The 14640-nt window shown below is 51.4% G+C and overlaps 2 protein-coding genes across 7 annotated transcripts in view; one reads left to right on the top strand and one right to left on the bottom strand.

Annotated features, from left to right (window-relative positions):
* The window catches only part of CNNM2 (cyclin and CBS domain divalent metal cation transport mediator 2), a 118644-nt gene extending 109930 nt beyond the window's left edge, over positions 1–8714 (top strand). For both annotated transcript variants that reach the window (XM_041461022.1, XM_041461021.1), the window contains exon 8: positions 1173–8714. In XM_041461022.1, the coding sequence (XP_041316956.1) occupies positions 1173–1382 (210 nt within the window). In that variant the 3' untranslated portion in view covers positions 1383–8714. The remainder of the gene's footprint in view (positions 1–1172) is intronic.
* Positions 8715–12178: 3464 nt separating this feature from the next.
* Positions 12179–14640, bottom strand: part of NT5C2 (5'-nucleotidase, cytosolic II) — a 54218-nt gene continuing 51756 nt past the window's right edge. For all 5 annotated transcript variants that reach the window (XM_041461219.1, XM_041461220.1, XM_041461221.1 and 2 more), the window contains 2 exons: positions 14105–14281; positions 12179–13882 (listed from right to left, as the gene is read on the bottom strand). In XM_041461219.1, coding sequence (XP_041317153.1) covers positions 13631–13882; positions 14105–14281 — 429 coding nt within the window. In that variant the 3' untranslated portion in view covers positions 12179–13630. The remainder of the gene's footprint in view (positions 13883–14104; positions 14282–14640) is intronic.

Genomic DNA, 14640 nt, shown 5'->3' with positions numbered 1-14640 from the left:
TATGTGAAGTCCTTCCAAATCTCACTGTGTTCATACTGAGGCTAATGAATGTTAAACTATCCTGGTATCTCTGCAGACAGACTTGCACACCTCTTCTTGCATCACTCTGCTTTACACATAGGTCAGAGTACTCAACATCAGCGTTTTCACTGTGCCACATGGTCATTCATTCAATTACTACCTTGTAAAACCGGGATTGTGACCTGCTCATGCATGTTTGGATTTTGCTTTTGGAGTTGTGACCTGGTCCATCTGACTCTGTCCGTTTCCAGTCCCTTTCTTGTGTTGCTACTGAAATTTACAGTTTTCTAAAAGTCATTTCATCTCTTCCACCTTCCTGCCTGCCAAGATCACCCACTGCTGTGGGCCCATGGGGCTGCCAGTGCACATGCATCCTGCTGCCTGTCCTGGCTGAGAAGGTTGGCGTGGAGGAGTTCACAGGGCTGATTGCTTGTGGCTCCAGGAGGAATTCTGCCCTCCACCACCACGTGCAGATGTACGGGGGCTATGGGCTTCCCTGTCCCTGGGGCATCGTGGGCAGTGGCACTCCGTGCTCTAGGCCAGCTCTTGTCATCACTGTTCTGCTGAGTGCAGACAGCTCTTGCAGAGACTAGTGGAAAACTTCATGGGTTGCTAATTTGGACTCATCTCTATGGGCATACCAGTGTTTCCTAGACTCAAATGTCCTTATGTATAAGGCTGTAGCTCCTGCTGTGTTTGCTGGCCTAGACAAGAGCAGGAATGCTTGTACTCTATACTTGTACTATAGAGCTGGCTTGGCTCTATAGGGACACTCAGAACCTCACCAGGAGCTCACTGAAGTTGGGAGAAAGACTTCACTGATCTCTGGGTCTGGTCCTAAAGGTGTGCATGGTTGGAGGGAAATGGAGATCTGATTTTAAAATCTCTGCATAGGAATAAATCCCTGCCTTTGAACAGCATGGTGATTGCACAGCACTGTTCTTCCACCCTCCCTGGAAATGTCACCATGCTGTGGGTGTTGAGCTGGGATGCTCTAGGCTTGCAAAGCACAGGGATGTTTTATGGAAACACGTAAAGAGGGTAAAGTGTGGTGGTCTGGAAAGGGAGGAAACTTTATCTTCTCAGTGTGCTCCACAGGAGGCATAGAAGTGTGACTGACTTCTTTTGTTTTTTCCCTGTTCTTGGAGCAGATCTCAAGACAGCAGTACCAAAATGCCCTGATGGCATCCCGGATGGACAAAACACCTCAGTCCTCGGACAGTGAAAACACTAAAATCGAACTGACTCTTACGGAGCTGCACGATGGTTTGCCAGACGAGACAGCAAACCTGCTGAATGAACAGAACTGTGTGACTCACAACAAGCCCAACCACAGTATGCACAGTGAAGGAGCCATCTAGGAGCTGACTCCCCACAACCCACCCATCCCATCTCCTCAGCAGGACCAGCCCTCGCTCCTTCCTGCCTCCTCCCCGAGTGTGAACACCGTTAGTGTGTGCTTGCAACACTGCTGCATCCAGTGTTCTGAGACCAAAGACTTTTGCGTCCGTTCTGGGAGCAGAAGAGGAAGAAACAGGAAGAAAGGAGCAAAGAGCAAGAGAGACTAAAGACCCAAACGTAATTTGGGAATGGTGAGCCACCCTTGAGAACGATGAGAATTCTTCTTGCAAAGTAGAATTATGTTTATTTTTTATCTGTACTTTTGATCTTTGTTGGGTTTTTCCTTTTCAAACACATATGGGGAAGTTTAAAAGCTCCTCCATTATTTTTTCAAGAGAGATCATGTTTTTAAGAAGTATTTTGCAGAGTTTTAAATTGTTTCTGTCCCTCATGAACCTCAAATGGGCTCTGTCATGGTTTTGTGAATTGGCTCCAATGTCCTTAGACCTCTTCTCACCCCTCTGTGGTCCTTTTTGTTACCCTGTTGAAAAAGTTAGTAACTGGTACTTGTATGTTATTTGTGTCCTAAGAAGGAGCAAGCTTCAAGGAACCTCTGGCTTCAGCCACCTGGAGGACCAAGAGATGAGGATTATTACATTCTTGCAGTTAATTTTCAGGGAAGGAGTGGTTACTTTGGTATTTAATAATGTTTCAAATTTCAGAAGGTTTCTTTGTTAAACAGGCAAAAGCATTGTTACACTTACAGTTTTGTAACCTCCAAAACCTTTGTGTATGTTGAAGATGATACTGGGGGGAAGGAATTAATTAGCAAAACTGCAGTCACGTGAAATGAAAGCCGGGTGTGATATTCCACAGTGAAGTAACTGGGTGATTTTTCATTGATGTCCCTGACAATTGCATGGTGAAGTCATGTGTGCACCCTGAGATGCCAAGTGTTTGAACACTCCCGTGCTGTAGCGGTCTGTGCACAGTTACCTTGGCCAGAGCAGATGGTGCAGCCTTTGCTGAGTATCAGAATATCAGTCCCTGTCCCCCCCGTAATCTCTAATATTAACACAGAAGATGCTGCTACAATTACAGCCAAAGTACGTGCTCCAGGTGACAGTAAACCTCTGCCAGTGCAAGGATGGGCACTGCTGAGGAGCCAGAACCATCCTCTCCTCTCCAAGAGCTGACAAAACTTTCTAGACGCGAGTGTATTGCACTTCAGGGATTCAGAGAGGTTCATTTCCAGGCTGTTCCCAGCCACGTTCATTCCTTTGAGTGAATTCAGTGCATTTCCTTCTCTCTTGCCCCTTTTAACAGCCATTGTAGGGATAACCAAGGTAGCAGAGCAGAGAGCCTCCCACCCAGCTGCCACCAGTGCAGGGCAACACCTGCCTTGGGCAGCAGAAACCAATTCCTCCACCCCAAAAACCTGGATGTCCACCGGGTGCCAGCAAGAGGCACCCTATGGCAGTTGTGCATCACCCATTTCCACAGATGGAGTCTTAAATCCTCAAATGAATAAAAAAAGAAAGTCAACCCCCCAGTCCTCTCCCCTTCCAACCTTCCAATGCTGTCTCAAACAAAATGTGAACATCAGTATCTGGATTGATAAATCAGGCTTTGTGGTTTCTCTGCTTCAAGACCCTGCTATGGCCCCTGGCTATGTAGCATTTCCCTTTCTTTACATGTGGATAATTTCTTTGGGGACATCCAAAGAAGCCCCCAGCCCCAAATGCAACTGCCAGAGCTCTCTGTGCCTGCAGGCCTGCCCAGTCTCTCCTGCTCGTGGGCTGGGGAAGGCACTCGCTGCAAGTTCCCGTGGTCCGTCTGTGTGACTGGTGGCTGGAAAGGTGCAATATTCCATTGCAGGATCTCCCCGTGGGAATTGGAGTGTGGTGTCAGAGCCATTTGGGTTTGCCTGTCTCCCTCCTCCTCCTCTCTTTTCCATCGTCACAAAGCAGCCCTAATTTTTGCTGTCCACCCCGATGGGAGCCACCCATGAGGATGAGGTCCCTGCAAGGGGCATAGAAATTGCACAGTATCCAACTTGTGCACCCAGTGAGGAGGAAGCAGGCCCTCCAAAGCGTTGCTCTCACATGTAGCTTTTTGACTTTTCCCATCCAAAAGTGTTTCCTTAGCCTCCATCCCACCCTTGCTCTTACGTGCACCAGCACTGCTGAGGGTACACGGCTTGACAGCAGCATGGGCTGGCCCAAGCCTTGTGCCTTCCCAGAGAGCTGCCAATATTGCACCTTTCTCACAGAGCAAAATGTCCAGATGTTACAGCGTTTGTCCTTGGTGAGGGACTCATCTCGCCAGTTTTTATCTAGTGTTGCTGAATGTAAAAGTGTGTTGGAAGTGTTTGACATGGTGGTGAACTTGAGATGCAGTATCTGTTTTGTCAAACCTGCCAAAGGAGGGAAGGCTCAAGTCAAGGCAGCTCTCTCCAGGATGAGATTGCTCACTGGATCTGACTTCTGCTTCTTGTGGCAGGTTAAGGATTTGTTCCAATGTCTGTTTCCCTTTTGAAAAAAAAAAAAAAAAAAAAGAAAAAGGCAAAAAAAAGGCGCAAATTTTTCCAACCAAAGCCATGTGATCCCAAAGCAAATACCTCCTGCTTCTGCCCATGCTGCACTGTTCCAAAATTTGCAGGCAATTTTTTGCATGACTGTTTTTCATCATTTGTATAGATCAAATAATGGAAAGTGAAGTAATTTAACTTAATTTCCATAAAAATAGTTGATTATAGATGTGTTTCATATGGGAAATACATACCTGGCCCAGAGGGGTTAGGAGCTGCTACTACTAATTAGCTTGAAGAACAAAGCATGGTCCTCTCCCTGGAGGGGAAGAAAATCCGTCTCCCTGTTCTCAGGGTATTTACAGTTTTGCTGTTTAACGCATGCGAGGGGTTCCCAGCCCTCCTGGTGGGAAGCCCCACAGCAGAGGAGCCCCGTGCCCAGCTCGGGATCCCTCTGAGCGCTGGGTTTGCCGATGCCAGGGCTTGGCTCTCCTGACTGCAGAAGAGGTGCCACGGCATCCGAGCCGTGCCCTTCAGGGGTGTCCTGCCCGAGCAGATCTGCCCCCTCTGCCTCGTGGGGCACTTGGGCGCCGTGCTGCAGTGCCACGAGGACACAGCAGGGCACCAGCTGGTGGCTTTGGGAATCGTTGGACTTGACCTCAGACCTTGGCCAGGCTTTGACTTGTAGAAAGGATACTGCATCTTCCTATGTCAGCTCCTGCTGCTGCCTTTGTTCCCCTTGCCCGTCTGCCTCTGGGTGCAGGCAGCAGGGTGGATGATGGCCTGTTGGCTGGGGGAGGCTGGGAGGGTATCTAGCCATGGTTTCTACTGTCAATACAATTTTGCACAAGAGTTCTTTGAAGTGAGGTTTTCAACACTAATATCTTAAATGCACAACTGTGAATTATATCTTTTACACTCCTGTTGGTTGAATTTCCTTTAAACGAAATGAACCTGAATCTGTTGTAACTATGATTTATTTTTTTAAATTCTGTGTATTGCCAAATCTTTGTAAAGAGTGAAGGAATGTTCTTGCCTTCCAGTGAGAATCTTTCTCCAAATGAGACTCTGGTGATGTGGAGATCATATGAAGCACATTAATTCTGAGAGGAGAGGGGCTCAGTGCGGGGCTTAGCAAACCAGCCTCAGCCACTCTGTGCTGCAAGCTCAGACCCTTTGGAGTTTACAAAGTGCTTGTTATTTTATTCCCAGCTTGTCCACTCCCTGAAATCCCAGTGCAGCTGGAGACTGCTGCCCTGGAGGAGCTCTGGATGGGTTATCCCACAGTGGGATGAGGAATGCTGGCAGGGTGTCCGGGCTGGCAGGTGGGCAGGGGCCCCAAGACTGGTGTGGCAGGAAAAGGTGCTTCCCCCATCCAGATGCACCAGGAGAGGAAACTCCACAGGGCAGATCCCTCTGCTCACTACTTCTGCTCCAAACCTGTGTCATGTATAGTTCCCTCTCATGTTCTTTTTGCCCCTGTGAGCTCCTGCTCCAGACTAGGCAGGAATGGGGTGGTGGTTGAGACCTATGCAGGGGCAGCTGGAGCTGGCTGCTGAAGGTGTGCAGTTCTTGGGCCTGTTGGAAGAAGGGTTAGCCACTCACATTGTACCCGCTTTTCTGTTCCTCCTCTCTTCTCCTGGACTCACTTCCTTTTTCCTCACCACTGGGGGCTTTTTTGTTTGTTTTTTTTTCTTTTCGTTAAGTGCCTTTTTATGTGGGGGGAGCTGGCAAGGGTAGGAGTCTCAGGATATGGCCCTTTGCTCTCAGACCTGGAGAAAGCTCAGGGGTAGCAGGGTGAGTTGCCCCCATGGCCCACACCCATCACCCATTGCTGCTTCTCAGCCTTCAGGGCCCAGCTGGGATGAGGATGAGATTTGGCACTGGTGGTGTCAGGCTCTGGTTCAAATCAGCCCAAAGAAAACCAAAGAGGTAGCTTTGTGTGAGGGGCTGCTTGGGCAGCGGTGGTGCTTCCTGTGATCTCTGCAGAGCTCAGCCAAGGGGTGTGGGGGTGCCAATGGCAAAAAGCAGCCTTTTCCTCCTCACGAGCATCCTGTGTAAGTATCCTACATGGTGGAGAACACAGCCACATTCTCCAGGACCCCTTGGAACATGCATCTTCCTTGTGCAGAATTATGTTCTCTATAGAAATCATTCCCACATGAAAGATGTACCGTATTTTATAGAATGTCTAATACACACATCTGTGGTTTTAAATCTAGTATCTGTGTACCAATTGTCAAGTTATCCTATGTCTGGATTACCAGTAGAAAACTGGGGCTGGGAGTGGGGAAGGATGCTGCAGAATACCTTTTGTGATGCTGACTTGAGGCTTCATCCCAAAGGTGCCCGCCCAGCATTGAGGGGTCCCTGTGTCCACACTGTGCCCTGTCCCAAGGCAAGAGCCCTGGCTGTGTGTGGCACAGCCCCAGATGTGCTGCCCATCCCACCACCTGGCTCTACACTGGGGTTTCACATAGACCCAAAGAAGTACCTGTTCCCTGGATACTGAGGGTTGGTTTGGCCCAGCGGTGAAATGATGAGCTTAACCAACAAAATCGGGCATCTTCCCATGGCACGGATGGGAGAGCAGCCTTCATCTGACTTAGCCAGCAGGGAGGACAGGCTCTGCACCGCAGGCTGGGCTGGGCAGCCACCCTCATCCCTGCATTTGGTCCGTCAGCTGCAGGTCTCTTGTTGGTGTGATGTCTATGGTGATTCTGGCCTCACTCCCACAGGTGAGCAGCACAGGGGACCTGGACATCCATGGCTTCGTGCAGAGCCCCCTCAACAATCCTGCTTGGTGTCTTGCTCTTGCCCTGGAGCCTGGCTTCATGCTGGGTTGTGTTCCTCTGGGCCAGACTCAGGACTGCATCCAGATGAGGAGATGCTGTTGCTGTGGGTCCAAGGCGGTACAGTTGAGCTTTTCCATCTGGTGTGTGCATATTTTCCTGAGCTTCAGGGATGGGAAAGGGTTGCTGGAAGGCTGTTTCCAGTCAGTGGCACGGTACAGGTGGCAGATGGAGTTGTTTCATAGGTTGGTAGTATTGAATTCAGTAAAAGTGATGTTTTCTTCTTGTTATCCCGAGGTCAGACTCTATAGCAGTTCTTGACGTTGGAAATACGGTACTCAAAGCTGCTGGTCTTCTGTCTCCAGCTGAAAAACATCATTCTCCCCTCAGGTTTTGCCTTTGGGCTCTGTTTACCTCTGAACAGGGCTGATCACTAGGATCCTGCAGTGGAGGGTGCCCTGGCTGCTCTTGCTATTTCAGTGCAGATTTCTGGCCAAGGAAGTGCTTGGTGTTTGATCCTCCCCCAGAAGCAGAGGTCTGGCTGGACTCAGTAGAAGTGGCCTCTCATAGTACCAGGCTAGAGGTTTGTCAGCTGTTGTGAGCCTGAAACATGCAAAGGCTGCAGGTGGCTCCAGTGCTTCAGGGTTGGATTTGATTTTTTTGTTGTCTTCTCCTCCAGAAAGCAGCATAGCAGTTGGTTGGCAGCAGGATTTGTTGGGGAAGAAGGGCTTGTCCCAGCATTCAGTGCTTGGTGCAGCAGTCTAGGATCCCTTCTCAACTGTTTGCTGATCACAGAGCTTTATAACAGAAGGTGGTGTTTTATCCTCTGGGCATCACTGTTGAACCAAAAGCTTCCAAATACAAGTGAAAAACTAGTTGGTGTCAGGTGCCTTTAGTTGGAAGTGCCAGTATGGAATGTGTGTCCCAAAGATCACTGTGGGAGAGTGAGGGGTTCCTGATGAGCTCCTCTTCTCAGAAGTCACAGACTGGCTGGGCCTAGATCAGCTCTAGTGTCATTCCTGCTTTAAAGTCTCAGGTCCAGCAGGCTGGGCTGGGCTGGGCTGGCAGGTTTTCACCCAGGGTATGTGCTCTGTCCTTCTGCATTGTGCTGGCTTGGATTCAGCAGTGTGGCCCCTGTGACAGCTGTGTTCACATCACAGCTGCTCCTCTGCTTCACTCACTGGGCTTTAGCTGAGTGTTCAGGAAGGTGAGAAGGAGGGACAGCAGTCAGGAATGGGCCATGCTGCGGCCATTCTGTCTTCATTTCTCAAACTGAGGGTAGGAGATGCTGCTCAAGGGACTCTGCCTTCCTCGGAAATCACATGGAATTTGGAGAGTTGACTCCTACCAGGACCCCAGCAGCAGTGCTGTGGTGCCATTTCATCCATGTTCTCCTGAGCACAAGGGTGGCTTAGCAGTACTTCAGAGTCAGGCCCTGCTGAGGGACCTCAGAGCTCTTGGCATTTTTTTTCTCCAGCAGAGCCAGCCTTGACACCTGAATCACTGGGCCTGGATGCCAAACACAGTGAATCTGAAACCCCAAATACTTGAGACGTGTTCCTGGAAGCCATGAGCAGCTGGTGCTCAGCAGCCAGAGGTCTCACACCAAACCTTTCTTCTCCCTGGCTGCCCCGAGCCCTGTCCTGCCTGCTGCTGGCTCGGCCTTGGTCCCCCCATTCCAGAGCATGGTGGCTCTCCCTTTGCAGTGCATTTTCATGGCTGGCTGATCCCACTCCAGCCAGCTCTTCCCTGTGTCTTATTTGCCATCGTATGTGGTCTTTGCAAATTGTATCATATTGTACATGACTTCGGGTTTCCAGAGTTGTAGTATTCTGACTACAGTATTTCTGTGTGTGTACATAAACCTGAATAAGCACAACTGAAATCCTGAATGAAGTGTATACGTTTCATATACTGATTGTCATACAAATTAATTTTATAATTATTCCAATTTTGTTGTAGATTTCCAATCTTTCCTATTTATTTTGTACCAGATTTATTTGTATATTTTGTGATTTTGTTTTAAAGCATTTTGTTTATTTCTATTCTTTTTAGATAAATGATGATTTTTTTTTTCTGTTGAACATTCCAGTTTATGCATTTTTCCCTCCTCTATGTTCTCCCCTCATTTCCAAGGGACAGATTTTGGCATGTGGGTGGTGGGGCTGATGTCTGTGATCCTGTACCCAGATCTCTCCTACTGGCACATTTAACAGTCTTTAATCTCCACTTCAGCTGCCGAGAGCTGCAGAGAGGTTGGATCTTGTTGCTTTAGAGGCAGGTGTTGCTCTTCACTTTGGTGGGTCTGGGCCTCAAGACCAGAGGACTTAACCTCTGCAAGTCCTCAAGCTGGGGAGGGCTGTGCTGGTGGCTTTGCTGATCAGGGGCTGGCTGGGAAGCTGGTGGCAATGGCAAGCAGCTGACTTTTTGAAGTTCCCTCAAGGGTGAGGGTCTTTTTCTTTCAGTAATAAAAACCCCTTATTTACAACCTGCTCTCCGTAGGTCATGTTTGTCTCTGGGCACAGATGCCGTCTGTCTATCTGTCTGTCTGTCTGCAGCGTGTGTTCCTGCCCTCGGGCCGTGCCCGGGGGTCTCCACTGAGGGATGTGGCTGGGGATGACGGTGGCTCCGTGGGACAGGAGAAGTTTGGTGGAGTGAGTCGGTCCATCCCCCTGCACTTGGGTGCTGCCGCCTTCTCCCCTCACGCCGGGGTTTTGGCAGTGGAGCTGTGTGGGGCCTGCAGCAACAGAGACATTTCTGGGCAGGAGAGCGAGCCTGTGCTTAGTCCCTTGCCCACCTTCACTTCCAGCTCACACTGGTGGAGGAACAGCCCCTATGCTGTGTGTCAGATAGAGCCCTGCCATGTGCCCTTACTGTGCTTCTGCCGTCTCAGCCCCTCTCCTCTTCACAGCTGTTCCACCCAGCTGCTCTCCCTGCCCCCCAGCTTTTGTCATGCTCAGCTCTCGAACTGCCAGACCCAGGGTCAGCAAGATGGGCAGCAGCTGCTCAAACCTTGTGGGGATTTTTGCTGCACCCAGTGCAGCCTCTGTCCCTGCTTCTGTGCTGCAGGATGGCCCCATCCCTCTGGACCTCGCTCCCCCATGATGTATCAGCAGGACAGAGAGTGGCAGGTCCTTGAGGACTCCTGCTCCCCTGTGTGTGCTGGAGGGTGATGGGGTGTTACATGCACGATGGAAGCAGAATTAATGTGGAGGCCGGCTTCAGCGCTGGCTCTGGTGGTAATGAGCAGCAGGAAGGAGGAGCAGGATAGAGAGAGCCCAGGACCTCTGGAAGGGAAGGGTGTAAGAGGCCAGGTCCCTTCAGGGAGGTGAGATGGGCTTTGGCTGCTGGGTCCAGGCCGTTGTGGCAGCAGGGCAGGAACAGTGCCCAAAGCTGTACCCAGAGCTCTGTGTCCTCAGGGCTCCAGAAGTACCTCCTGCCATGGCCAGGCTCTGCAGCCTAGTGGCCCACAGGGCTGATCTGGAGGGAAAGCACCCTTGTGCAGGGCCAGGGTGGACCAGTGGCTCTGTGGTTACAGAATTTCTTTATCCATGTTTGTTGTGCTGGGGCTTCAGGCCGGAGGTTGGAATGGCTGCCGCTCAGGGACTGGCACAGGGCTCTGCACCCTCCATCATGGTCGGGCATATCCTGATACAGAGTGCAGCTGGGCCTTGCTCTGCTGAGTGAGGAGGTGGCACAAAGGAGGAGGAGCTGGGAGCAGGTCAGAAGTGACAGTGCCCAACACACGATGAAGCCTCAGTGAAGCGAAGCGCAGTGAGCCTTGGGTTCCTGTCTCTGGTAGGGAGACAGGAGCCCTCTGGTAGAGTTTGGTTTGTGCAGCCCCTGTGAGCCCCCTCTGGCTCTGCAGGGAGGTGGATGTGAGGTGCTGGGGAAAGTGGGAGAAACCAGAAATGGGGTCAGTGAGAGCTCGGGACAGGGGCTGAGGCCTGTTCCCCCCATGCTCGCCTTGCTTCCACCAGGCTTTTGCTGCAGGAGACAGTACTGCTGGTGGGCAAAAACAAAGCCTGTCTGTCCCTGGGCTGGGGGACAGGTTGCAGAGAGAGCAGCAGGAGCTTTCCCTGAGGCTCTGCAGAGTGATTGGAGGCACAGGTGCTGCCAGGCCACCAGCTCCTGATCAGCTGGTGCAGATCAGCCATGGGCAACTGCCTGAGGGAGGTGTGGGCTGGAAACTTGGGCTGTGACCGTGTCCCCAGTGCCAGCCAGGGCAAGAAGCTTCACCCTGGCTCTTGGTCCATGCTTACCACAACTTCATGGTGGAGCCAGCACAGGATGGGTAGGATGGTACAAGGCCAGGCAGTGCCTATGCATCTGTCAGGCTTTGCCCGACATTTTCCCACCATGAAGTGAGGGGTCAAATACTTTCCATTGCTCCAGCCTTGAAGACTCTTCTCCCCATCTCAGTCAGAAATAGCCCTGGGCTGGGAGTGAGCTATTTGTGGTGACTGATTGGGAAGGAGGAATGCATGGAGCTCCCCAGACCTCCCTTTCTGCAGCCACATGCCTCCCCCAGCTGCTGAGCTAAAGCTTAAAAAATCCAAGTAGCTATACTTGGAGAAACGAAGTTTAAACATAGCAGAGCCCAGCATGGCCTTAGGTGAAAGGGCTCAGGATCAGCTCCCTGGAACCCTTCCTGCAGCCAGCCTCACTGTGGGTAGATGTTAGCTCCTCTCCAGACCCCAAAACAGGTCAGGGACCCAGAGATCTGGAGTTTTCAGCGATCCCTGAAGTGTCAGGTGTTGAGTGTTGGCCATCAGCTGTTGCCATTCAGTATTGCTTTTGTCTGGCACTTCGGGCCCTGGTACTGAATATCCTTCTGTGGTGGTGCTGATGGGGGAACCTCCTGAGATCTGGTTTGGTTGGCATGAGGAGTTGGTTTGCAGGGGAGGGTTGAGCTCAGCAGTGCCCAAGGCTGCCTGTCTTAGCCAGGCACAGCCTTGTGTGGCTGTGTGGCAGCACTGGCTTTCACTGGGTATTCTTGTCTATTTAAGCAGGTTTGCAGCTCCAGGTGAGCACAGCCTGTGCTGTGCCCTGCTGCCACCCTGGCCATGTGTCTTGCAAGGACAGAGGGGCAGGAAGTGATCCTTGGTAATGTCTGTGGGAAACAGCCCTAGCAAGATAAGGTTGGAGGTAGTGGCAGTGTAGGGATGTTCCCCTTCCCACCATGAAAAAGCCCCTCCTCACTCTGTGTCCAAGATAAAATGTTTCTCTGCCCTCTCCATTCTTTCCTGGCTGATGCAAATGGTGGTAACAGAGCCTCACCATTGCTTCCTGGGGCAATGTGAGGATGAGGTGCGCCCTTACAACAAGATCCACTGCTCCTCAGTGCTTCACACAACTCATTCCCAAAGATGCTCTCACTGTTCCCCAGTCACCCTTCCTGCTGGCACCCCACAGACCAGTCCCATCTCTTTCCACCAACTCCAGCACAGCTCTCATCATCTCAGCAACACCCCACAAAGCACACCACTAAGCATTTCTTAGAAACATCATTTATTGACTTGAACAACTGCCACTAGAGCAGCATTTTCCTGCTCAGATGTTGGTGTTGCGGTTTTTCTTCTTTTATTTTCTACTAAGGTACTTTAAAATGAAAAAAATTAAATGAGTTTATGGTACTGAAACAACAGTCAAATGCATTACAAGAGGGCCCTCGTTGTAATCCCTTTGCAGCGAACGGCAGAGGCTGGAGTAAGGGAGGCTGCACCCGACTCAGAGGAAAACCACAGGGCGCTGCTGCTGTGTGCCAGCTCCGTGCCTTCCCTGGGCTGGCTTTCAGGCACAAGGACTTCCTGCCCATCCCTGGGACACCCCGGTCCCCACACAGCAGCCGTCACCCTCCTTGGCCAGACGCAGCCTTGCCCACCACGGCTGGCAATGAGGCTGCGCTTGCTCCGCGCCAGACCAAAGACCAGGGCAGCTGCTGCACGGCCGGGAGCTTCCCGCCTCCCACCATGGGCTGGCCCTGTGGCATGTGCTGTCTCCTAGTTTAGGGCAGGCCCATGTGGCCTGCAGCCCCTGGCACAACAGGCCCTTTCATTCCAGATGGTGGCTGGGGTTGATTTTGGGATGCTTCACTTGAGAGGACAGAAAGGTCAGGAGGAACAGAGAGTGACTAATGTAATGCTAAAGCAGCAGCTTCAAGCTCCTGGGTTAATATTTACTGCTGAAACTGGAGGAGTTGAGAACAGAGTGTGCAGCTCAGCTGTTTAAGAAATGCCCTGGAAATTATGCAATGGCGAGAGAGCTCGGAGACACTGGGAGAGGGTGACAAGCAGCTACAAGGTGAAATGTGTATGGCAGCAGATGTGCAAGAGCTGGAATCTCACTGCCATCCATGATGGCTGGAGGAGTCAAACCACTTACACAGAGAAACTCACACCAACAGAAGGTAACTTAGTGCTGGAAGGCACAGCAACACCCTGGCTAACATGGGGAGGGGAGATTATGGAACCCAGGAGCAGAGGGTTAAGGGCAACAACCTAACGGGCAGCAGGTTTTGGATAATTTTGTCTCCTGCAGGGCCCAGCACATCCCTTCTGTCTCCACAGAGAATGTAACAAATGCCAAAAACCGTTCACAGGATACTGTTCAAATGAAAACCAAATTAAACACATCATGGGAAATGGAGAAACATGCAGCATCCCAAAACGTAATGGGAGTAGCATGACAGCACAGGCAGGCAGTCCAATCTGAATGCACCACCCCGTTAGAATCCATCAGCTTTTTGAACCGTCTGCAAAACTGAAAACAAGGGTCTCCTCCTAATTAGTGTTAATTTGTTAGAAGTTTCCAAATACTTTCAAAATGTGCCTTTGCAAGAATCACACCCCCCAACCCATCACCCCAAGGGCCCCAACAACAGAATCCATTCCTGATCACTGCGAGAGTCATGGTTTATCTTCAGAAATACTTGGTTTCTTCCTTCTTATTCCTCTTCCTCCTCTTCTTCCTCCTCTTCCTCTTCCTCATCATCATCTTCATCGTGGCAATGTGTGATTTCCTGAGGTGCCTGGGGGAAGAGGTTGGGCGGTTTGATCTCACTGATGGAACGGGTCAGTTGGTGCCGCTTGTAGTCGGAATCTTTGAAATCCACCGAGGTGCGATTGCGTGTGGCCATCGGCGACTCCTTCTCATTGATGTCGACGTGCGTGTGCTCTACTGTGGACTCGTGTGGCATCTGCACATGGAACAGAGAGAGGAGGTGACAAGGGGTGTCCCAGCCCCAGGCTGCCTCCCTGAGACACATGGAGAGCAAACCCCAGAATGTGACCCTTTGGTCTACAGTCTATCCACTGCCACCAAACCCTCCAAGGAGCTGTTGTGTCCTGTGGAAGTGATAATGGACACAAGCGTGGGCACCTTTGGGACCCCTGCCCACCTCCCTGGGATTGGAACTCACCAGAACGTGGGCGGCTCTGAAGAGGTAGCTGAAGGGGTAGTAGAGGAGGTTGATGAAGGAGGCTGCATAGAGGTCGGCGTAGCGCATCACCTGGCTGGCAAAGAGCGTCTGCCGAGAGCCGCTGCGGAAGAGGCTCCCCATCATCCCGTAGCACATATCCATGTCGTGGGTCACTTTCTGTGAGGAAAGGACAGGTGAGATCCTGGGCCAGGCAGGCAGTACCTCAGAGCTACAACACTGAGGCTGAGTGCCCTGAGGGCTGGGGGCTACGTGAGACTGCAAGGATCTCCAGCAAGGCTTTCTGTGCTTGTATCCCATGGCATCAGGGCACAGCTGAGCCCCAGGTAACAGAAAGGAAGGTGGCAGCAGGCTCAGGGCCAGCACTGCCCTAGGCTGACACCCCAGGGCTGGCTGAACCAGAGGCTACAGCCCCTCTGAGCCTGTGTCTGCCACTGCCACGTGCTGCAGCAGTGAGCACCCTCAGCCAGTGCTGCTTGTAGGCGTGAGGAAAGGGACCCTATTCCAGACCAGGCTGC

The sequence above is a fragment of the Pyrgilauda ruficollis genome, unplaced genomic scaffold, assembly GCF_017590135.1.
Source record: "Pyrgilauda ruficollis isolate IOZ18807 unplaced genomic scaffold, ASM1759013v1 scaffold15, whole genome shotgun sequence".
NCBI lineage: Eukaryota > Metazoa > Chordata > Aves > Passeriformes > Passeridae > Pyrgilauda > Pyrgilauda ruficollis.
Note: the sequence above shows the minus strand (reverse complement) of the source record. Positions and strands in the feature narration are given on the sequence as shown.